We start from the raw sequence: 25,129 nt of genomic DNA on the forward strand, positions 1-25,129 counted from the left end.
GGTGGGGGGTTTGGCATACTAAATTGCATTGAAAGTTCTTTGGTGTAGTCCAGTAGTTAGCACCTGCTCTGGGAAATATTATAGCAATTCCTGAACTGAGTTAACAAGCAAAATTCAATGTTCTCATTTTCTCAAAGGAAACTATTAAGAAAAGGAAAAAAAACTCCCTGAAAAACGGATATACCAGAATCCCTTTTTGATTGAAATAATTAAAAGAGGTGAACTGAAAAACTCACTGTGGACAATTATTCAACCTAGAAATGTTGAGACACACACACACACACACACACACACACACACACTCACTCATTGACATTTCTGGCCTGAGGGTTGTAAATTCAGGAAGAATATAATAATTTGCTGCTTTGATAGAGAATTAATGTTGCCATAGTAAGTAGGAGCTCCTGTCTTACCTCAGTGCTATTGCACATTAGCTTACATTTTGGCTTCTATTTCAAGATGTGGATGCTGGTTCTGAGTATTTCGAACCTCATTTTGTTAAGTCAGGATGCATTTTATAAAGAAAGAGTACTAGTGGTAATAGCATTAAAGCATTTTGACAGATTTGAATGTATGTAGTAGATAGAAATAATAGAATAGCATTTTTACCATAAAGCACTTTAAGTGCTCTAGTTCATTCAACTTCACATAAACTTACAGTGAATTCAGGTTGATTTCCACATCATATATGTAACACACATGGACAGCTCATAATGAGCAAAAATGAAAACAATAATAACACCAGGCTGGTTTACAAAAACATAATATTTTTCAGTGTGATTTCAAAGAAATTGTGTAAACAACCACTTTATTTAGTGGTGGTTTCAAATTGGATGCATTAGGCTTTTCCTTTGTCACAAAAAAAGTACCTCCTAACTGTGCAAAAGTACAATGCGTTATCATAAAATTACAAATTACTAACACTATTTTTGTTATTAGTTGTTTATTTTATCTTTATGTGCACATTATTTTAGTGCTAATTATGTCTGTATGTCTATATCTGTGTACATTTAGAGGATGTGGTAAAAATATATGTAAAAAGACTGAGTGCCCGTTTTTGTGTGTTTGTATGCACTGTGTGCACGAGTGCAATGTACATGTGTGTGTAGAGACATGGTAATAGCAGCTCCAGGAACTCCTTGTGAATCAGTCTTTCTTACGTTGGCCATGAGCCCCATTCCCATTGGCTGGTCTGGTGGGGGTTGGTGGGATGAGGGTGGTAAGTGGCAAGATAAAAGGAGCAAATGTCTCTTGTCCTGCTTACACACACACACACACACACACAAACACACTCACCACGTGCCTAGCTGTCGGTCTCTTTGTGGACGCTAAAGGAAGAGATCCACTATCCAAACACCGCTGCTGAAGCTGAAGCTCACCTGTAGATGTGAGTATACAGACACACACAGATATTCATGCAACATGTGTAATCCTATTTGGGATAAGGATAAGGATAAGGGACTCACTTGTCATCTCAACAAGGGACAGACTTGCAGGGTGAAACACTTGTTGAATGATAGCAGTAGTGGAGCTCAGGGGGCAATGTTCATATGCTGTTGTGGCACTGAATCAGCAGTTTGACAGTCATTTCTGTTCAAATACAATGTCTTTAAAGCTTGTGTTCTTGTGCTTCTGTTCATTTATTGTAGGACTGCAAAAGGTTTGCTTGTTACTGTGAGACGCGTGAAATGGAAATTAAATGTGTTGAAAAAATTCAATGTTAACAATGTGTTGATGGTGGCTTGATTTGAACAGATTTATGAAACTGACACTCTGTTATGAAACCATGCCTGTACTCTATACAGTGAATGCAAATGGAGCTTTTGGGCTGGTTTAATGTGTTCAGAGAGATTTAAGCAAACATTTAAGTTGTGCAATTGATGCACATTTTCAATGACTGTGGCTCAGTGTTTGTATAAACTAAGCAGGATTGAATACTTGTAGCTGTTATTCTGGCAGATACAAAAACGCCCCTAAATATTGTGACTTAAAACTACATTTCCAGCATGTAGCGTCAGCTATGTGCTGTGCTGCTGCTGTCTCTGTTCACAGACTTGGATATAATATGGAGTGCTCTACTTGAAGCATACTGATGCTGAATTATTAGTATTTTTTAAAAAAAATTCTGTTTACTTAAAAAAAAGTTACTTTTCTTTTTTTAATTTAAAATGACATCACTGTCTCTTCTGTTGTTTACAGGTTGTTTTGGTTTATTGTGGGCAGAAGTAACACACATAATTGTATAAATGCTTCTGTTGTGCTTAGTGTGCTTGTATATTTAGAATTGTTTGTCTTTGTCCTTTTTTCCTCTCTTGTCTTTTCCTTTTATTGTTCTGGTCACATGTTGAAATCTTTGTCTCTGGTCCTTAGGGACTAGAAAAGCGCTATATAAATGCAGGCCATTTACCATTTATGGCTCAGCTTAAGAAATCATCTAGCATTTCTAGTATTTACAGCACCTTGATTGTCATATACTTGCAGGAAACTCATATTAGAGATAATACTAGACTGAAAAGAACCTGCGTCGAGAAAGCTATCTTTCATCGATTTCCAGTAAATTAAGAGATGTTGCTTTTCTTATACATACTGTAGAGCTTCTCCCTTTGTTCATGGTAAAAACATTTCTGATTCTGCTGGCAGGTTTATAATCTTCTTGGAGCACATTTCTGACATAAAGGTGGGTCTTGCTCCCAAATTTGATGAAAAATCCCTTTTTAGACAGGTTTTATCAGTGCTGCCAGGTTTGTGCCAATTTCTGATGTTTCTGAGTGTTTTTTTTAAATGTCTGTCTTTGCGTATATTGGGAAATAGACTGTAGTCAACAGGATTTAAGAAAGGGTTATGCATAAAAGTGTCTTTATGACTCTGCATTAAAATCTTTATAGAACTGGGATGTTATTGGTGCCATTTCTGCTGCCCTTGGCATTGTTAGTGTCAGTGATACCTTTTAGGTAGATAAATAAAGCATATATAAAGGTCTAATTTCCAAAAAATGATTTTGGCTTTTACTTTGTGACAGGAATGTTTTTTCAGGTGCAAAATGACTTGATGTCATTCAGTTCCATTTTATTTATATACACCAAATCACTACATGCTTTATAATGTAAGATGGAGACCCAACAATAACACAAAGAAAACAGAGGAAATTAATTCAAGAGAGATATGTTCGATAGATTATAGGCCATTTGAAACAGTTTCAGCACCCCTGCTCTGGATCAGAATCTGAACTGGAGCGTCCTGTCACACCAGTCGAGGTTGCAGGTAAATCTTCACAAAGCTGTGAAAGCCCAGGCTGAACTTGATAAAACCTTTTGGAAGCAGGCGGTCACATTCCCGCTAGAGATGTTTATCAGGTCTTTTAATACAGGCATACTCCCTCAAACTCTGAACCAGGATTATATCTCACTGATTAAAAAAACAAGTCGTTAGTATAGTTTATAACTCCTCTCCAACTGCTCTACTAGAAGTTTTAATTCATATTAAAGCTGGATGCTTCTTCTGGATGCCGAGAAGGCGTTTGACAGAGTAGATTGGGATTGGGGTAAAATTAGTTTCATGCGTGATATTACCATACATTTCCTCTCATCAGCTTTTGAGTGAAATGATTCTGAATATTTTCATTTATATCATTCTACAAGGCAGCCCTTTGCATTACTGTCTGATCCTGTTATGATCCTGGCACAGTCAGAAATACCATGGGTCATCTGCATGGCCCTGTACGGAGATGACCTTTTTGTTACTTTTGTCCGATCTGTCCTCACAGCCCTTTACATTTTAGCGATTTTTAATAGCAGTCTTAAATCAGGTGTTGTGCCAGCCTGTTTTAAACATGCTGTTGTGCAGCCATTGCTTAAAAAACGTAATCTCTCATCCTCTGTACTTGCAAACTTCAGGCCTATTTCAAAGCTCCCCTTTCAGTCAAAATTTTTTAGAAAAGATTGTATTTGTTCAGCTGCAATCTTTTCTATATGGTCACAATGTTCTCGAGAGGTTTCAGTCTGGTTTTAAAGCTTTTCATAGCACTGAAACTGCACTTTTAAAAGTTCTTAACGATCTTTTATGAGCCACTGACTCAGGCGATTCAGCTGTGCTTCTGCTTTTGGATTTGACTTGATTTGATACTGTTGACCACAGCATTTTGATCTCTCGGTTGAAGCACTGCGGCATCAAAGGCACTCCATTAGAGTGGTTCAGGTCATACCTCTCTGATAGGACTTTCTCAGTGAAGATTGGAGATTTTACCTCTTCCACAGCCCCCTTTACTTGTGGTGTTCCCCAAGGTTCTGTACTGGGGCCAATTCCTTTCTCTATCTATATGTTGCATCTGAGTCTTATTTTCAGGAAATATAATATTAATTTTCATTCATATGCTGACGACACTCAGATCTATCTTCAGCTAAAGAGAAACAGTTCTGCCTCCCTAGAAACTTTATTTCAGTGTCTTGGCAAAGTTAAGGTCTGGATGGCCTCTAATTTCCTCAATTTCAACAAAAATAAAACCGAAGTGATCGTTTTTGGACCAAGTTGCAATTCTAGAACCTCACATTTTAATTTTCGCAGTTTAGAACCTTTTATCAAATCGCATGCTAAAAATTTGGGGGTTATATATTTGACGATAAGTTCACCTTTGAGAAACAGATTAGTTTAGTTGTACAGCGGTCTTTCTTTAAACTGAGGCTTTTATCCACTTTGAGATATTTTTTGTCTTTTAAAAACCTAAAATGGGCAATTCATGCTTTCATCCTATCCCAACTGGACTATTGTAATTCTCTATATTTAGGCATTAGTCAGACTTGTCTTGCAAGGCTCCAGCTGGTCCAGAATGCTGCTGCTCATCTTTTGACACGAACGAAGAGACATGAGCATATCTCCCCAGTGCTTGCCTCGCTTCACTGGCTCCCTGTACATTTTTGAATCAATTATAAAATCTTATTGGTGACTTATAAAGCACTGAATGGACAGGCCCCAGGGTATCAGTCAGACCTACTGCAGCCTTATATTCCCCCTAGAGCTCTTAGATCGGGTGATCTCTTGCTCTTGGCCACACCAAGGTCGAGGCTGGTTCTTAGCGGTGATCGTGCATTTGCGGTCGTGCAGTCTAAATTGTGGAATGATTTGCCTCTCCACATTAGACAGGCTCCTACCCTTAACCTTTTTAAATCCTATCTTAAAACACATTTCTGCTCACTGGCTTTTAATACTGCATGAGCGTTATTTACTTATTCATTTGTTATTAGCTATTTGGCATTGATGTTAATTGATATTGCTATTTTATTGTGTGTTATTTTATTGTGTAATTTGTATGTTTGTACAGCACTTTGGTCAACACCACTGTTGTTATTAAAAGTGCTATATAAATAAATAAATAAATAGAAATAGAAATACTTACTCCTAAATCTTTCCATGGCTGCCAGGATAAATACAAAAGGAATTTCTCATTTTACTGTCAGAATGAACAGACACAATCTTGTCCCATGTCAGATCCTACATCAAGCTCCCTATGCTAAAGCTCAGCACGCAAAATATTTGATACTGTGTTTCCTCTATGCGAAAATGCCATGATTTCTTGTCTGAAATCTTTTAAATGTCTTCCACGTTAACTGGAGCGGACGTTACTCCTAATGCCATGACTGCCCTATTCACTGAGGCTACTTTCACTCCTGTTAAATTTAAAAGCTTTCACAGTTCTGCTGGCCAGATAACTAATGCTATTAAACAGGAAATCTCCAGCCTCACCTACTTACTGTATACACGCTGAATTGGGGAGGTCCTTTATTCTCTCACATTGGAAGAAATTAAGGTAATCCTGGCCAGTAATGCTGTATTAGGCTATTTGAAAGGACCTGGGATCCATGTCTGACCCATGTTTAAAATGCCAGGATGTTGTTTGCCTCTAAACCTCTGTAACAATTATTCAATGGAAGAACTATTCACTATGAAAAACTCAATAAACTGACTAAAATAAAAGAAGAAAGCAATTAGAAAAACCCGAATGAGTATGGCTACGTGACTCCAGGATTAATCAAGTTTTGTGTGCGGAATTAAAAGGAAAATACATCAGTGCTAACATGGCTTGCATTAGTGCCACCTTATTAAAACTTCTATTAAATGCGTAGTTGTAGCTATTTTTATACACACTTCGCAAATGTGCTCATAAAGAGTTGGCGCTCAGTCCTTTTGAGGGTCATAAGCTTCGTCTGGCGTGAATGTCCAGGTGATCTCTTGTGTAAGGTGACCAGAGCACAAGAAGGCCAAGGCAAGCACGCTTACAGACACAACTAACTGTAGATGAAGTTCTAGGTCAGAGGTGAGAGATACATTTTGCTGGTAACTGCATTTGTGCCTGCATAGTAACAGTTGATGCAAGAGGTGTTAAAATAAACGTGAAATGAACAAGTCATCAGGAACCATCGGGAGGGGGAGACGGTTGAAACAAACAGCCATGTATGGTAAAAATGTTGCTGATAATGGGAACTTGTCTAACTGTCATTAACTGTTAATCAATCATTAACTGTAACTGATGCATGTTATATTCTTCGCTGACCCAAGAAAGGGCTGAACCCTGACATTAAAACTATTTTGAAGTGTGCTTTTAGCGGAGATCTATGCTGATGTTGTTACAGTATACATCTTCCCACGCGTGTGTTTAATAAAATCACCGTTTGACTGAACTCATCTGGGCCAGTGTTGGTTTGTTCTTATCCTCAATATTAAAGAATCAGGATATGTGGCATGTGTAAAAATGCTCAAGTGGCCAAGCAGATTCTCATATAACCTTGGGTAAGATACTGAACCCTGAGCTGTCTCTAAAAATAGAATTATATTTTGAGATGAGACAAATATATCCAGAATGTTTGTGCTTATATACAGTATTTACAGTACAGATACTGTACATATAATAACTGATTCAAACGTCTAATCATGAAATCACATGACGACAAGTCAAAGCCTTTAGGCACACAGAGAGTTTTCTGGGTTACAGTCCCTTGCTGAAGCCAGAGATCAGAGGAGAATGGCAAGGCTCTTTAAAGCTAATAGGAAAGCAACAATGACTCAAATAACTACTTATTTTAACCAGCGTTTGCAGAAAAGCATCTCTGAATGCACAGCCTTGAAACAGATCGGCTACAGCTGCAGAAGACTGCGTCGTATACCACTACTGTCAGGATAACGTACTACGCCCTAAAGCTCTAGTCATCTCAAACTGGTTTCTTGAACACAACGATGTGCAGCTGACAAATCTGCTGCAACAAAATTTTTGAGGAATGTTTCCAGCAGCTTGTTGAATCTGTGCAGCAAAGAATTAATGCAGTTATGAAATCAAAAGAGGGTCTAAGCCAGTACAGGTGATGAAGTGTATATGATTGAGTGAGTGTGAGTGTATATGTATTTATTAATGAGTGACTAAATGTAACTTTTAACTGCTTTTATGTATTTTAAACGCCTCATGATCAAACACTCCGGACATAACTTAGCATCATCTTACAGCAAGATCAAAGGTCAAACTTCTGTGTGCTAATATAACTGCTCTTTTAAATATTTGGTACCACTCTGTAGTATCTTAATCTTAAAACACACCAAAATCATTTATAAGCAGTCAAAGCAACAACAAAAACTGAAAGGTAATGAGTGTCTGTGCTGTCTTACAGTTTGTACCATGGATGCAGCAGAATTTCGACGCAGAGGCAAAGAGATGGTAGACTATGTGGCCGACTACCTAGAAAACATAGAGAAGCGACCCGTCTACCCAGATCTGGAACCAGGATATCTTCGCTCTTTAATCCCCAATGAGGCACCACTGGAGCCCGAAAGCTATGAGGACATTATAAAAGACGTCGAGAGGGTCATAATGCCAGGGGTATATATTATATATATTTTGGGGGTATAAATGTATTCATTTGTAATTTAGATATCTTTGAGGTACAGGCAAGTTTAAATTTAGTAGATGATCTGGTAGAAACTGGTTGCTGGTTAAAGCTTCAGCTTTTAAAAGGGTTGTTTGCAGGATATTAGGACTCTGTTGTGCCATATAGGATGGTCAATTAGCTGTTCAAAATAAGGAATAAGATGAATTTAGATAACCACTTGTACTATGTTTTGTGTTTTTCCAGGTCACCCACTGGCACAGCCCGTACTTCTTTGCTTACTTTCCAGCAGCATCCTCTTACCCTGCCATGGTGGCCGACATGCTTTGTGGAGCTATTGGCTGCATTGGATTTTCCTGGGTAACTGAAACCTTTCTGTATTCCTGTATCTGACTCAGCATTTCGAAATTAGTCCATACCTATATGCAAATTCTGAAGTGTTTGACATTTTCATTTGCATTTTGGCCGTGTGGTTTCAGGCTGCCAGCCCAGCCTGCACCGAGCTAGAGACAGTGATGTTAGATTGGCTTGGGAAGATGCTTCAGCTGCCTGAGTGTTTTATAGCTGGGACACATGGCCGTGGAGGTGGTGTCATTCAGGTAACGGTCATTTGTATGTGTTCATTGCATGTGTGCTTTGGTCAAACACTTGGTTGGCTACCACTATCAAGGAGTCCAACCAGCTTCTGCATATTTTAACACTAGCTTATAGATCAGTGGCTCTAACTGACACTTTTATACATGTTATTGTTTAAAAGTTTCGGGGCAGATTGACTTTGAAAGTCTTTATGTGTATACAAATAACCTGGTTGCCCCTGTGCTCATATTCATCACCAGCTTTTATGCTATTGATTTGTTGTCTCTGCCTCCGTCTGGTTCAATCCAGCAGAAAATTGGCAGGAAATTGCCTTTTAATGTGTCATCCACAGGCAGGCAGAGATGACAATGATGGTGCTGGGATTGTTTCGTGTGGAAAAAGGCTAAGCATTAGTTTGGTGTTCCATTGACAGAAATACAGAAAGCAATAGCTGAGGATACACTCTATATATGTGTGTGTGTGTGTGTTAATGGGATGTTGAATGGTGGAGCATGAGAGCACACTCTGATGACAGATCATTTCATGCCTCCTCTATTGTGACCACCTGAGTGTGAGGGCGTGTTTTTTGTGTGCGTGCTCATCTGGCTCATCGTGTTTTTGTTTCTGTCTTGCCTCTCTCCTTTTTTAGCACGGCTTACCAGCTCACTATGGCAACGAATGAGGCTCTTCTCGCTGCAGCAAGGCTAATTGAGTGTTGTGACCGCACGTTGCAGACCTATCATTATAAACCTTATTCCAACACAAAGGGGAAGTGGGATGGTTAAAAAGAACCTCTGGTGACCTTAGAGTTCCCTTTTTACCCCGTATGAATCATGATGACAGAGAAAAATACTACTTAAAAAAATTACATGTGCTAATTGACTAATGGCTTCAGTTTAAAAAAGTGTGTGTATGTTTGTGTGTGTGACCATTATACATTTATTTCAAAAACATGTTAAATTCTTGAAACTACACAGTTCATCTTTAGCAGTACTACATCTTGGCTTCTGTTCTTCTTTTCAGCTGATAAAAGGTAGAATCAAATATACATGAAAAATAAAAGGCTACATTTTCCTATTGGTACAGCCGGGTGTATGAAAGCTGGAAATGTGTAAAACCCAAGTGGCTCAAAACCCATTGTGTCCTCATGCTCCTAGTAGTGATTTGTAATAAGAGAATGAGTAGGAAGTACACTTGATTATGTTTTAAAGGTCAAAGTTCTTGATATATTTACAAACCAGGATACTCAGTGCATCCAGATATGGTCCCAAAGTCTAATGTGATTTTCACATCGCCTCATAAAACAGTTTGTTACATGGTTTGTTCATTTACAAAGTAGTAGGGACCCTTTATCTGAAAACCTTTTAAAATAAAAAGGCAGCTTTCTACACACAGAGTCATAAACCCAGTTTTACCACCTGACTAGGCAGAAAGCTTTAAACTCCTTCATGATGACTACATTGCACAAGCTCTCAGAGTCGTGATTGGTTAGCGCTTCCCGCCTTCACATCTGAAAATACTTACAATATGCTTCTGTTGAAAGGTTGCATTGTTATTATTATATTTACAAAATCTTCACATTTCAGATGTCCTTATAGCCGGTTACTGATCTATATGCATGTCCAAAATCCTAAAATCACATTCAACCAAGCCTTCCACCCAGCTCTCTAGCACAAGTTTTCAAGCCTCACACTCATCCCTTGGAGTTAGTCAGTGACAAAAGTTTGATTAAAAACCACTGATGTAATTTCTTTGTGCCTGTTGATTGGGTGATTTTAACATTTCATTGATCTCCTTGTGAAAATGACTCCACAAACCTTAGAAGCCATGCTTCACTTTATTATTATCCAGCTCCAACAGTTGCCACTGTATCAGCTGGCTGGTTGATGAGTATTTTCAAACAACAATTTCCAAATTTCTTTTTTTCTGGTCAAGACATGAGTCATGCAGACAAAGGGACTATCCACCAGCACAAAAAACTTACATGTTTAATCAAACAAAGTTTCATACCGACAAAGTTAATTAACAAAAGAGATATAATAGAATCCTTATCATTAAATAATTTTCATAGAGGACCACAGATATCTCAGATTGAAATGCATATAGACATGCATAACACATCGTCTAGGGTTTAAAGATGGAAATTAAATTCTCTATTAATAGCTTTCATTATTCTAAAATGAAATATAAATAATAATTGAATGCCTAATTTTTACAAGTAAAGAATTAAAGTTTGTTATATCACACTTTTCAAAAAACAAAAGTCACAAAGTCCTTAAAAAACAAAACAATACAAAAATTTAAATAATATAAATTAATAAAACTAATGAAAGGCAATCCTGCACAGGACATCAGCTTCTTTTTATCAACAGTGTTCACTGATCTTGCCTCCAATGGAAGTGAGTTCCACAACTTGGGAGCCACAAAAATAAAAGCAACAAAAATAAAAGCAACAAAACAAAAGCGCTGTCCTCTCCTTTTGTCTTTAACCTGAACTCAGGTACAGTCAATAAGCACTGATCTGCTGATCTAAGATCTAACAGTTACAGATGAAGTAGTTCAATAATAAAGGGAGGCTTCGGACTATTAAGAGCAAAGAAACGGATCAACAAAAATCTTAAACTGACCCTTAAATTTTAAAGGGAACCAGTGCAAAGAGGATAGAAGTAATGTGACACAGCAGCAACATTCTAGACAATTTGTAGAACACCTGCAGAAACCCTGCCTTTAAAAACCAATAATTAAGCTCCAAGAGTCCATCGTAAACAAAAGGATGACTGGCGTTGACTGGCAACCATGTAGCATCTGATTTTTTTTTTACAGTCAAATAACATCCACAGCAGCAAGGCTTTGCTTCACAGCCTCCTTAATTCTTCAACAGGGAACTGCCAGTGAGGCCACCCTGATATCTTTGCTCGCTGCGCGCTGTAAAGCAGTCAGACGGGTCCAGGCGATCAATGCCAAAAAATCTGAGTCTGAAATCCTTTCCAAGCTGGTGGCATACACATCTGACCAAGTAAGAGCAACATATACTTTCTACTATTCCTCTTCTTCTGTTATTTGATGCAAATTCCTGATGTGATCAAAATGATCAACTTTACTTACATATAAACGATGCAATTACTTGCCTTGATGCATGTCCATAATTCTACATTAATTCTACAATTCATGTCAAAATTACTAACTTTACTTAAATTTTATTTTTTTTCCATCACTTTAACATTTACTGGTTTATTATTACAACTGTGAAGAACTATAGTCACAGTGTTTGCATTTATCTAAAGTTCACATGCAAGTTATTAGCTTTGCTATATTTCAAAACAGCTTAAAACTATATACCTGCGGATATATTAAGTTACGCAACTGTGACATAAAGATAAATGAAATGCATTACAAACACAGATTTTCTTTAAGTAGACTCAGTTAAACGGCAGTCCATGTGACGGCAGTGGTTACGTCAGTAACAGCAATTTAGGAAGACAGAGGGTCAGCCAGGCAGTAGCGCGCTCGGATCAGGTTTAATACCAGGCTGACTTTGTGATTGTGTTATGGAGTCGCCCGAGGGCCACACCGACCTTTACAGGGAGATCAGCGATTTTTGTCTACTGCCTGTTCAGGAGCAACAAATCCATCCAACATATGCCTTTTTCACAGTGAATAGTTATCTGTTTAGTGGTAATCTCCTTTAGTATTGTGCACAGCCAAAAACAAATTAAGCACAGGAAAGAAATCTTCATCTTTAGTTTGTGTTACTTAAATTTTACAGCATGAATCAAATGGCATAAAACTACATCACAACTATTTTGGCTAAAATACTTTGAGTCACTTACAGTGATACTTGACTTCATACTGTGCAGTTTATAGTACTTTGTTGTTTGATCTCAGCCCCACTTAACATTGTTCCAGCTCCGTATTGAACGAATTAACGCTTTGTTTTAATAAGCTGATTGTCTGCAATTGATTGCTGTGAGACTTGACATGTGCACTCTGACCTTTTGCCTGCATAATAATCAGATAAAATCATTTAGTATCCATAAAGTTGAACTTAGCTGTTTGCATGGCAGCTTTATGCAGCTGCTTAAAGGAGCAGGTGTTCCAAGAACTTGATTGAATTGTTGTTCTCACTTGAGCTGGATCTCTTTTGTCCTAAGGCTCATTCTTCAGTGGAGCGTGCTGCTCTGATTGGAGCAGTCATGATGAGGAAGGTGCCTACAGATAACCGTTATGCTGTCAGAAAGGAAATGCTTAAGAAGATGGTGGAGGAGGACAAAGCAGCTGGACTCATCCCTTTCTATGTAGGAAAAGACAAAACTCCCCATGCATTTACTTAACTATCACACAGAAAGACACATACGGCAACCAAAAAATATAGATTTTAACAGTTTGGAATTAAATTCTCATTTGTCATTGCTTTGCTTTTGCTACTAAAGCTTACAAGCAGTTGAGCAACACGTCTGTCAGCTGTTAGCCACAATGATACAATTAGCCTGTGATGCAGCTGTATACACCCTGAGGCTTCTGCTGAAGGATAACATTGTTTCTGTTGAATATAATGTATGTCTATCCGGTTAAGGACAATAATCCCTGGCTCATCTGGACCTACAGATCACTATCAGTGAACAATATTAAAGAGAAGGCAGCAGCTCTGAATCATGGCTGTGTCAGGAGTGATAACCTATCTTTAATCTATGTTTTAGAAACTGATATAAAAGCAATGTCTTACAGCAGCTGCAACACCGACTTGTATTTTGTTTTCTTGGATAAAATTATTGAAATGTAATGTGTTACAGTTGTGACAGTCAAATTGGAAACACAGGAAACACGGCACTTTGGTGTGTCCATTATTTGTATGTTTCAGTTCTGTGCGACGCTGGGCACCACTCCCTCTTGTGCTTTTGATCACCTCACTGAGCTGGGACCCTTATGTGAGTCAACAAGTCGCTGCCGCACACACTCGTTTTTTTCTGTTTTGTAGCACACAAATAAATCCTTACAAGCACATTGAGAGTGGCTTTGATTTAATAAGACCAGGAAGAGAAATGCCAAATGCACTTCATGAATTTGCTGAGAAAGAACAAAAAAGTCAGTTTTCTGAATAATCTCAGTTCATTTTTATGATGGTCCAGAATATTTGATAGTAGTTATCTATACTGACAAACATTATAAATGACAAACATTTATAATGTCTCCTTTTCTTGTTCAGGTAATGAGGAAAATATGTGGATGCACATTGATGCGGCGTATGCTGGGAGTGCATTCATCTGTCCAGAATTTAGACCTTTGTTGAACGGTGTTGAGGTGAGTAAAACGTACAAGTTGTCATGTTCATGTAGTGCACTAAGACCCTGACTAATCTTAGCCGCAATGTTTTAGTCCTTCATGAAGGTTCTACAATCACGATTGCTACAAGAACCTCCAACACAAAAGTGGCACGGCACAATTTTAACTCTAATCATTGCCGGTACAGTGACTAATGTGGTTCCGTGTGATTAATGTGGTTTAATTGTGGTCAGAAATTTAGGCGGTGCTAAACCTATCCTGCCAGATTGCACGTGTAGTATCGGCCGTTGCATCTATGAAAGCAAACACTAACCGTATACTGTCTGAAAAGGGCATAACGTTAATGTCAAGGAGGAAGCGTGCAGGGCTGAGTGTTAGACCGAACAATCAGCATAAACCGCTGAGCATCAATCTGCCTTTTGAGGCTGCCGAGGCAGCTGTTGCTCCCCAAGCTGTGCAGAGACGCAGAGATAAGGACAGAGTAATTTCCTGAGGCAGCGTTAGACCTTTATATATCACTGTTTATTAGACACACAAGTTCAAACAATGTTGGTGGAGACACAGAGAAAACAGACTTAACTGTAAAAGGAACAGCTGTTGTTCCATCCTCTCTTTTAGTGTGGCTGTTGCCAGTGCTGATTTTGGGTTTGTACCTGTAATACATCATTTTAGAATTTCTAATATTATATAAATGTCACTGACAAAAAAATGTATTTAAGCCACATGTAACAATAGTTGGATTTCATTTATAGCATCGTAGTTCTACTGCATAACTTTGAAGCATTATGAGGTCAGTGAAAATGACTGGATGAGGGCATGAAGAGGAAGCCCGGTCCTTTTTGGATGAGAGAGCAGCCCTGCTGAAGTGATGGTTGCTAGGATATGAATGACGGGGACGAGGAAGCAACCACCCCCCACTTTGAATCAGTCAGCATGGCAACTCTCAGACAGGGGTTTATATCACATTGTCTCTCTGCGCTGTCTTATTGCATTTGTGAAGGTAGGGAAAAGGATATTACAGAAGATAGCCAACAAAAAGATGAGAGCAGATTAAGACTGGTTTGTCTCTCTTTGAATGAACCCTGTCAGGAAAGGGTTATTTCCAGTGTATTCTGTGAGCTTGATGGCTGGATCTTCCTCTTTTGCATTTCAAATGCACTGTGACACCTTCTGTCTAGATAATAATGTTGGTGATAGGATTTTCTTGTCACTAGTAAGACTAAATAAGCATGTACAAAGCGTGTACAAAAAAAATTAAAATTTTTACAGGATTATTTGGTCTCCGATCACTTTGTTCAAACTTCAGCGGAGCCTCAAATATTAAACTGACATTCTGCTGATTTCTTTTTTAGCCTTATAAATGTGAGTGAAAGATTCAGCACTGTGGCTAACTTTTTGGTTTTTATTTTAGTTTGCAGACTCTTTCAACTTCAACCCACACAAGTGGCTTTTAGTCAACTTTGACTGCTCCGCGATGTGGTAAGATGTCTAACACACACCAGATATGACAGCAGCAATAGTTAAATAAGTATTATTTAAAAAAGGGAGCATTACACACACCATTTATAGTATCCAGTACTGTTTTGTTTTGTTCCAGAATTTTTTTTCAAGTTCACCTCACACATGCTCCCATGAAGTAACAATGACTACTGATATCCATCTACACCTCAGTCATTTGCACAGTAAAAATAGACTCACGCCTTCCACCTGCCTCTTCTGTCAGCATCCACAAAACGAGACATGTGCTTCACAAGATGGAAACAGTTAGAAACTCAACATGTGGTTAGAGGAAGAGGATCTTAAAAAACATTTTCCATTGCCTGTCTCGTACTCTCTTACTGTTGACAATATAACAATATAACCAATAAGACAGCCTAATGTTGTGTAAAATCATTGAAATGACCTTATTCAAAAAAGGTGTCCTGTGTAGGGTGTAAATGCCTGAGGACACATCAAAAATCTCATATTTATATAATCATGGAAATTATTAAAAAGAGTAGAAGGTTTAGAACTATTTTAAAAACACAGGAATTCAACTTATATTCTTAGCATAATACGGCTGTCTCAGATTAACATGGCAACACTAAAAAAGAGTGCATACGAGGTTGCTGTAAGAAAACAGGAACAGTTCCTGTTTAAGAACACCAGAGAAAAAAAACAGAAGAGCAACCCTGTTGCACACAGTTACATTAAGAAATGTGAGGTACCCCTCAGAAAATGTAAAAAGAAGGTATAAAAGTGGTCTCAGGGGTAAATGTACAGGGTGGGCCATTTAATTCAATTCAATTCAATTTTATTTATATAGCGCCAAATCACAACAAAGGTCACCTCAAGGCGCTTTATATTGTACAGTAGAGAAAAGCCCAACAATCATATGACCCCCTATGAGCAAGCGCTTTGGCGACAGTGGGAAGGAAAAACTCCCTTTTAACAGGAAGAAACCTCCAGCAGAACCAGGCTCAGGGAGGGGCGGCCATCTGCTGCGACCGGTTGGGGTGGGAGAAGGAAAACAGGATAAAGACATGCTGTAGAAGAGAGACAGAGGTTAATAACAGATATGATTCAATGCAGAGAGGTCTATTAACACATAGTGAGTGAGAAAGGTGACTGGAAAGGAAAAACTCAATGCATCATGGGAATCCCCGGCAGCCTACGTCTATTGCAGCATAACTAAGGGAGGATTCAGGGTCACCTGGTCCAGCCCTAACTATATGCTTTAGCAAAAAGGAAAGTTTTAAGCCTAATCTTGATGAGCTCTGAAACCTGACTGAAACTCTTCAAATAAGCCATTCCTCCGCAGATGATCTGTTAGCTGTTTGACAACTACTCTTTCAAGGATTTTTGATATGAAAGGAAGGTTGGAGATTGGCCTATAATTAGCTAAGACAGCTGGGTCTAGAGATGGCTTTTTGAGTAAAGGTTTAACTACAGCCACCTTGAAGGCTTGTGGTACATAGCCGATTATTAGAGATAGGTTAATCATATTTAAGATTGAAGCATTAATTAATGGCAGGACGTCTTTGAGCAGTTTTGTAGAAATGGGGTCTAATGGATACACCGTAATAACATGGGAATGGTTGGTGATATTAAAGTCCTTTTCGTGGCACATTAGTATATGTGAGGGAGCAAACTCCTCAAGATGGGTGGTGACCATGGTGCCCATTTAGAAGTCGGCCATCTTGGATACAACTTTTGTTTTTTCAATAGGAAGAGGGCCATGTGACACATCAAACTTATTGGTAATGTCAGAAGAAAAACGATGGTGTGCTTGGTTTCAACGTAACTTTATTCTTTCATGAGTTATTTACAAGTTTCTGACCACTTATAAAATGTATTCAATGTGCTGCCCATTGTGTTGGATTATCAATGCAACCCTCTTCTCCCACTCTTCACACACTGATAGCAACACTACAGGAGAAATGACAGCACAGGCATCCAGTATCCGTAGTTTCAGGTGCTGCACATCTCGTATCTTCACACCATAGACAATTGCCTTCAGATGACCCCAAAGATAAAAGTCTAAGGGGGTCAGATCGGGAGACCTTGGGGGCCATTCAACTGGCCCATGATGACCAATCCACTTTCCAGGAAACTGTTCATCTAGGAATGCTCGGACCTGGCACCCATAATGTGGTGGTGCACCATCTTGCTGGAAAAACTCGGGGAACGTGCCAGCGTCAGTGCATAAAGAGGGAAACACATCATAATGCAGCAATTTCAAATATCCAGTGGCCTTGAGGTTTCCATTGATGAAGAATGGACCCACTATCGTTGTACCCCATATACCACACCAAACTGTCACTTTTGTTGTTCCAACAGTCTTGGAGCGATCCATCCAGTGTGGGTTAGTGTCAGACCAATAGCGGTGGTTTTGTTTGTTAACTTCACCATTCACATAAAAGTTTGCCTCATCACTGAACAAAATCTTCTGCGTGAACTGAGGGTCCTGTTCCAATTTTTGTTTTGCCCATTCTGCAAATTCTGTGCGCCGATCTGAGTCATCCTCGTTGAGATGCTGCAGTAGCTGGAGTTTGTGAGGGTACCATTTGTGAGTGGCTAATATCCGCCGAAGGGATGTTCGACTAATGCCACTCTCCAGTGACATGCGGCGAGTGCTACGCTGTGGGCTCTTGCTGAATGAAGCCAGGACAGCCACTGATGTTTCTTCATTAGTGACAGTTTTCTTGCGTCCACATTTTGGAAAATCCAACACTGAACCAGTTTCACGAAACTTAGCAAGCAGTTTGCTAACTGTAGCATGGGAGATGGGTGGTCTCGTAGGGTGTCTTGCATTGAAATCTGCTGCAATGACCCGGTTACTGCATTCACCAGATATCAACACAATTTCGATCCGCTCCTCACGTGTTAACTTCTTCGACATGTCAGTGGCTGTGAACAAAGAGAAACTTGTAAATAACTCATGAAAGAATAAAGTTACGTTGAAACCAAGCACACCATTGTTTCTCTTGTGACATTACCAATAAGTTTGATGTGTCACATGGCCCTCTTCCTATTGAAAAAACAAAAGTTGTATCCAAGATGGCCGACTTCTAAATGGGCACCATGGTCACCACCCATCTTGAGGAGTTTGCCCCCTCACATATACTAATGTGCCACAAACAGGACTTTAATATCACCAACCATTCCCATTTTATTACGGTGGATCCATATAAATGGCCCACCCTGTACAGTAAACTGCTTATCTGGGCTAATAGGAGCATTTTACATGGTGGTGAAAAAATTTGGGATTTCTGGTGCTAAACAAATGTGCAAACCACCCAATCACAAAGCTGCCCTAAATACACAGCAGTGGTAATTACCACTGTTTTTGTAATAGTTAATCTACCAGTATGCACAAGCACTTTAATCACAATTATATTTTTTCTATTCAATATAGATAATGTTGCTATCCATGAATTTTCAAATGAACTATTTTAATAATAGATGAAAAATAGGAAATCACATTATACATTTTTTTTTTTTTTATTAAGATGCCAAACTTAAGTTATTCACTAGAATTCCTGAAGAAAAAAAAATAGTGATCAAATGTTATGTTTGATCAATTTCTTCATTTTCAGAGAAGTCCAGTGTGCTGGCTCACATTTGGGTATAGAATATATTGGTAAATATTATTATTATTATTATTATTATTATTATATAAAATGGATATAATTAAGTGTAAGTGTGTAGACATACAGAGGTTTTTTTCAGTAACTATCACTTCAGCATTCTAGTAACACTTATTCACCAGATGAACAGTGTAATGAATTTTGTCAATTATATCAACACATTAAGATGACAGTGATGTCTAAATAAAACTGAGGACCTGCCTCTAACCAGAATAGAAGGAGAAGTGGGACATTCAGGTGCACAGCGGAGCAACTGGACAAGTGCATCAGAGTCTCATGTTTCAAAAACAGACACACTAACAGGTCTTAAAATCTCAGTCTCACTAAATCATAACAGCAAAACAACAGGCCGACAGGCATTATCAGGATGTTGAAGTTACAAATGAAAATAATAATATTAGATGTTATGGGTTTTTTTTATAACACAAAATAAAATAAATGGATAAGTGCTTGAGAAATTCACTTAATAAGATTGAAAGAGAAAATATGATAGTAGAAGGAAATTGATCACATCACGGTACCGTCCTGTACTCTGAAACTGCTCAACTGGAGACAGTTTCCTCCTACAGGATAATGAACCATAACTCATTTCCAAACTATGCAAAAACTAGAGCAGACTAGCCTGTTTCATAAAGCATATGCTGATTTCCTTAAAAATACAGGTCTAAAGCCAAAAGGTCATTTATTAAGTTTTAATAAAGTGTTTAAATATTATTTCTATACCATATATTCACTTTGCAACTCACTGGTTGAAAAGAGGTGGAATTTTCCTAAAAATCTTTCGTGGCTAACCCCCACGAATAAAGTAAAACACTCAATTTTGATGTACAAGTTTTAAATAGTGTGATTTTTGGACATTTTTCTTAGAGCTTAATGCCATATTAAGACATTTTTGTCTTGTCAACACCTGTCCACAGGGTGAAGGAGAGAGCAGACATCATTGGAGCCTTTAAAATGGAACCACTTTACCTGAAACATGAAAACCAGGAATCAGGTAGTTATAGTTTTCACTGATATCCTTTTAGAAGTCGACAGTATTTATGTCCAAATTCCATTGGTAAACTATTGTCCTGTCTTGGAGACTTGAATAAAAACAAAAACTATAAAGATATAATCAGAGAATTTCCTATATAACAATTTTGTCTGCTTCTACTTTGTGTGTCTGTGCAAATTCTCCTATAGCCTGCAGATGGTCTCAGATTTTCACTGTAATTTACTTGTCAAGCAGACAGAGAGAAAGACTGAGAGCTGCAGTGCCTCCCACCGCTGTGAAGCACCTTACAAAAGCGTATGCTCATGCACTCTGGACTCTTCAATCTAATTAGTGGTTATTAGTCCAGGCTAACACAGACATCTATTCTGCAGAGATGAGCTACCTGTGATTAGTGAGATAGAGGCGCTGAGCGCAGTGACAGCAACACCTGGACAATCAACAGTACGCTAAGATAATAGCAAAAAGCAGCTGTTATAGAAGATACATTTTGAATTTAAAAGGGTTGTTTTAATGTTGGAGCTTTAAGTCGATGCAAGTTGTGATCTGTGGTGTGTTGCTTTACATTCAGAAAATACAGATCTTGTATCTTATAAAATCTTATAATCTTATAAAATGCCATTTTCGCCTATTCTGTTTGTGCAAAACGCATTTAGCCTGTGATTCGAAATGCACTGACTGCACTTACGATTCTTATTAACCAGGAAGCAGGCTGGCTGACACGAGTAGTTTAAAGGGGTTTTATTTAAAATTGAGACTGTGCACATGTAATGGACAACATTATCTGTTTTTCTATCAACAGGATTGGTCACAGATTATCGGGTAAGATTAATTATTATCATAATTAATAATCATGATTTGAACATTGTGGTAATAACTTCTCTCCTTATCCAATTCCGGCCTGCAGCACTGGCAGATCCCACTGGGAAGGAGATTTCGCTCACTGAAGATGTGGTTTGTCTTTCGCATGTATGGCCTCAAAGGTCTGCAAGCTCATATACGCAAGGTAAACACGCAGGAAAATGAGCTCTCATTCAGTATCGGCAAATGTACCTGTTCCTGGGGATGTGAAGGGTTTCTTCACATTTGTGGCATTTGTGGTCAAAATTTGAAGTAATAGGATAATTTATTCGCCTGTTGTACATTCAATTTGAGGTTATTCAAATATATGCTTTCATATGTGGATGGTGCTGTGGTCAGCACTGTCACCTTACAGCAGGAAGGTTCTGGGTTTGAATCCAGGAGTTTGCATATTTTCTCCTGTGTGGGTTTTCTCCAGGTTCTCACCCTATGACAGGTGGGATAGGCTGCAGCACCCCCGTGACCCTAAAGCAGAAGAGCATGGATGGATTTCACATATTCCATTCATTTAGTTGTGCAGGGATTACTGACAATTATTCCCCATAATGTGTGAGAGCTGATGTAAATAACAGATCAATTACTTTAAGAAGTAGCAGTGTGTTAGTGCTAATTCAGGCTTTGTAACCCTGCTAACCTGTGTTTCTTATCCTCAATGTAGTAAAAAGATTAATCTTGTACCAACAGTGGTGCCAGTGGTATCAGTCTCACTTTGCTGTTTCCATTTATTTTTCACACCCTCCTTCTCTACATCTCAGTCACTTCCAAAAGAAAAAAAAACACTTCAGGAAATCATATATGCCTTTATGGGAAATGCCTTCGCCTTCCTGCTTCCTAGAATTCTTTGCTCCTAATCCTCCTTACCACTAATGTCCTGCCATTGCCCTCCCTCCTCTTCTATCTCTTCATCGGCATAATTAGCCCTGCAGTCATATATGTCTGGCCTGTATCTTCTATTTAAAACTACATTTCCTTTCCCAACCCTGCACATGCCTTTTCTTTTCATCTTTTCTTTTTGATGCATGACCCCTGTCTGACTCGCTCTCTCTTCTTCCAGTCTGCTCTGTCAATCAAATCAGCCTGTTTTGTGTTTATGCTCCATTTCAAATAAAGTGACAGGAGCAGAATCGATCCCTGCAGCCATCTGAAACCGCAAAATATGAATAATATGTATGAAAAGCTCTGCCTGGCATACAGTCAGCGGTAGGACAGGAAGTGAGGTCACTGGAGTTTAGCTTGTAATCAAATACAGTGATACTGGATTATCTGCTGGGACTTAAGAAACAAGATGACGGTCAACCAACTGTTGGCCATTTATGCCAGAGGTTTGGCTTTATTTACCACTTGGAAAAGCTGAGTGGAAGCTCAACGATATAACCGGGATAACTGCATTGACGCACGTTTCAGCATGCATCAGCAGAGTCTTTGATCTTAAATGGATAAATTGTACTTTAGGAACATCTTTGATAAGTACCATGTTTAGAAAAATCAGTATGAGGGAGATGACATTTTCAGAGCAGACTTTGATAAAGGCTATTTCATGGGTGCTGAGTACAAATTTTGAACTTGTCTGATTTGAGCTCACCAGGAATTGTCTCTTCTAAAATGTGAAATATCACACTGCATGCTTGTGTAATCAGATGAATGCATTTACTTCACAGTAAGCAATGATGCTCTGCTAAGAAAAAAGAAAGGTTTTAATTAAGAATGACAAGAAAAAAGTCTTCCAATCTCTTTGGCCTAAAGCACGAGGCTACGTGCTTTTATTTGCATGTACAATAAATCTTTTACATTTCATGAAATATTTATGAATAATTCACATCCTCTGTTACAGCAAGTGGCCCTGGCCAAGGAGTTTGAGAGTCTGGTGCGAGCAGACAAGAGGTTTGAGATCTGTGCTGAAGTTGTCCTGGGACTGGTCTGCTTCAGGCTCAAGGTAACAGCACCCAACGGTACAGCTCTATGATCTGATCTCTGCAGTGGTCACAAAAAGTAAAAAAGTCACCTAGAAACCTCAAAGGTTCAATAACACTGAGGGTATTATTTAGAAAAGCTAGCAATGCATTTCTAAGAAAATACATATCAGAGCTCCCTGTCTATGGGAATTTGACTGTCAAGACTGTGATTACTTCAATCCAGTCACCTAATTATTAAGTAGTCATGGCACAAAGCCTAGCTGGTGTAATTCTTCCTTGCTTTCTCCTCTCAGGGCTCCAATGAACTGAACCAAGAGTTGCTGAAAAGGATCACCAAGAGCAGAGAGATCCATCTGGTGCCTTGTCAGCTCTCAGGCCGCTTTGTCCTGCGCTTTGCCATCTGTGCACGCACTACTGAGTCACATCACATCCAGCAAGCATGGCAGCACATCACGCAGCTGACATTTGAGCTTCTGCAGGAGGCCAGTCATTAAAAAAACGCTGGAAAAGGGGTCGTCCACTCTGATCCCTGAATGATAACCAAAGTTGTGACTGACGTTTGATGGAGTTTTGCAGATGTAAAATGTCATAAAGGGAATGTGGAGGCAGTTCTCCTTCTGTCTGCAGCAAAGAATCCAGTCGAGTTAACAGTGGTAAATATTACATTGTCGCAAATTATTGTATATTTATGTATCTACTAATTATGACAAAAACAACAAAAACATATGTAGACTTCCAAAAATAACATTTTATATCTGCATTTTCTCCCTCTGTTGACTCCACGTTGTCTCTCACGGATCACTAATCACGTTATTGTCCACGTCACAGTGCACTTGTCTATGCCGCTTCTGTGTCTTCTGTGTGTAAAACTTGTTTGGGGGTAAATTCAGTGTTTTGTGTGGTTGAATTGAGGCTAAATTATTTTTGAGTTTAGCAAAGAATGTATTGCGAACTTTGTGAATTTCTGACTCAGTGTTTGTCTGCAACTTTTTTTTTTTAGGTGCTCATTCAGAAACTGCTTCCAAATGAATATATGAGTGATACAGGGAGGGCTTCATGAAGTGTCAGGCTAAAGATTTCTAATATAATATCCTAGTGATTAGGTTAAGTTATTTATTAACTAATTTGCAAAAGTAGTATTTTTTTAATATATAATGGCAGATTAGGGCTGATTATATGTTATTGATTCATATTGTGTCTTATGACAGCTGGCCAGTATTCCCCAACAGCAGTACAAGACAAGCACTCAGTCACTGTCAGTGGGCTTAAAGTGAAATTATGCTCCTTTGGGGCTTTTTCGTACATTCAAATAAACTAAATTTCATTACATTTCTGTGCTCAGACAGAAAAAAAATATTAAGATGAAAGTTTAAAACCTAAATTATGCAAATTTATTAAATATTTGCTCACTTTTTTCTCTGCATCACTGATTTGGCATTTGTCTTTGATTTGAATGTACCAGAAATATAGGATGCCACACTTTACTGTCCTGTTATATATTTTTAAAACCTGGAGAACTCACACAAATTTTCATAATGATCAAATGTAACTACATCCCCTGCCAAACCATTATAGTTTTGCACTAACCTGACCCTTTACACCTGCCCTTTAGGGGATTTAGAAATCTGTGCTCTGGCATCACCACGTATTGCTGTAATTTCAGATGATTGTGCTAACGTCAGTGGCGGTGTCTGACCCAAGTGTTTCCTCATTGGCTAGACTGTGCTGCATGGAGTGATGTGGTTTATTTGAATAAAGTCTGCTGTAGTCTGCATGGTGTCACTTTTCAATCCTCTTTCAAGGTTTAAAATACAATCAGATTTTTTGATGGTATGGGGTGCATTTTGGCACATGACATGGATAACATGCACATGTGTGACTATACTAAATTATATATACAGCTTTAGGAGCAATACATGCTGCCCTCCAGGTGACGGCTTCTTTAGGGAAGGTAAGCTATTTCAACAGGACAATGCCGAGCAATGTTCTGCAGGTATTCCAATGCCATGAAAAGAGTGAGTGGATAAACTGACCTGCCAGCAGTCCAGAAATGGCACTGTTGTTGTTGCTCAACACACACACACACACACACACATACACAAACAGCATGTCTTGCAAATCAGCCTCCTCTGAGCATCTTAATCCCTGAGGACAAAGGCCGGCCTTCTATAAATACAAATGAGGATTCAGTATTAGATGTTACTTCTTAGTCCCTGATTACGCGTCAGTATTATTGGCCAGTTCATTTGCTTGCTTCAAAAATATAAATATAAATTCTACAGGCAACTATGACACAACAACAGTTGTAGAGGAAAACTGCTCTTTAAAAATGATACGGCTGTTTTGGAAAATGCCAAAGAGAAAAAGGTCACATGGTTTGTCTGTTCAGTTAAAATTGTAAATCATGATGATAGGAGACACGAGACATAACAATGCTACTTGAGAGGTCTTACTTCTAGTGCTTACAATAGAGAACTTCACCTGTATAGACTTTATGAATAAAAAATGTGCTTC

General features: G+C 38.6%; 1 protein-coding gene across 1 annotated transcript; it reads left to right on the forward strand.

Annotated features, from left to right (window-relative positions):
• Nucleotides 1-1,002: 1,002 nt before the first annotated feature.
• On the forward strand, nt 1,003-23,336 carry ddc (dopa decarboxylase). Its single transcript, XM_084944129.1, has 14 exons — nt 1,003-1,387; nt 7,650-7,858; nt 8,112-8,225; nt 8,345-8,464; nt 11,323-11,457; nt 12,593-12,736; nt 13,300-13,366; nt 13,645-13,739; nt 15,133-15,200; nt 19,768-19,844; nt 20,644-20,663; nt 20,749-20,847; nt 22,534-22,635; nt 22,909-23,336. Exons 2-14 carry the CDS (start codon nt 7,658-7,660, stop codon nt 23,107-23,109), a joined length of 1,443 nt encoding a protein of 480 aa, XP_084800255.1. The 5' UTR covers nt 1,003-1,387; nt 7,650-7,657; the 3' UTR covers nt 23,110-23,336.
• The last annotated feature ends 1,793 nt before the right edge of the window (nt 23,337-25,129 follow it).

This window comes from Perissodus microlepis, chromosome 11 (genome assembly GCF_051167445.1).
Source record: "Perissodus microlepis isolate ML-2025 ecotype Zambia chromosome 11, ASM5116744v1, whole genome shotgun sequence".
NCBI classification, from domain to species: domain Eukaryota; kingdom Metazoa; phylum Chordata; class Actinopteri; order Cichliformes; family Cichlidae; genus Perissodus; species Perissodus microlepis.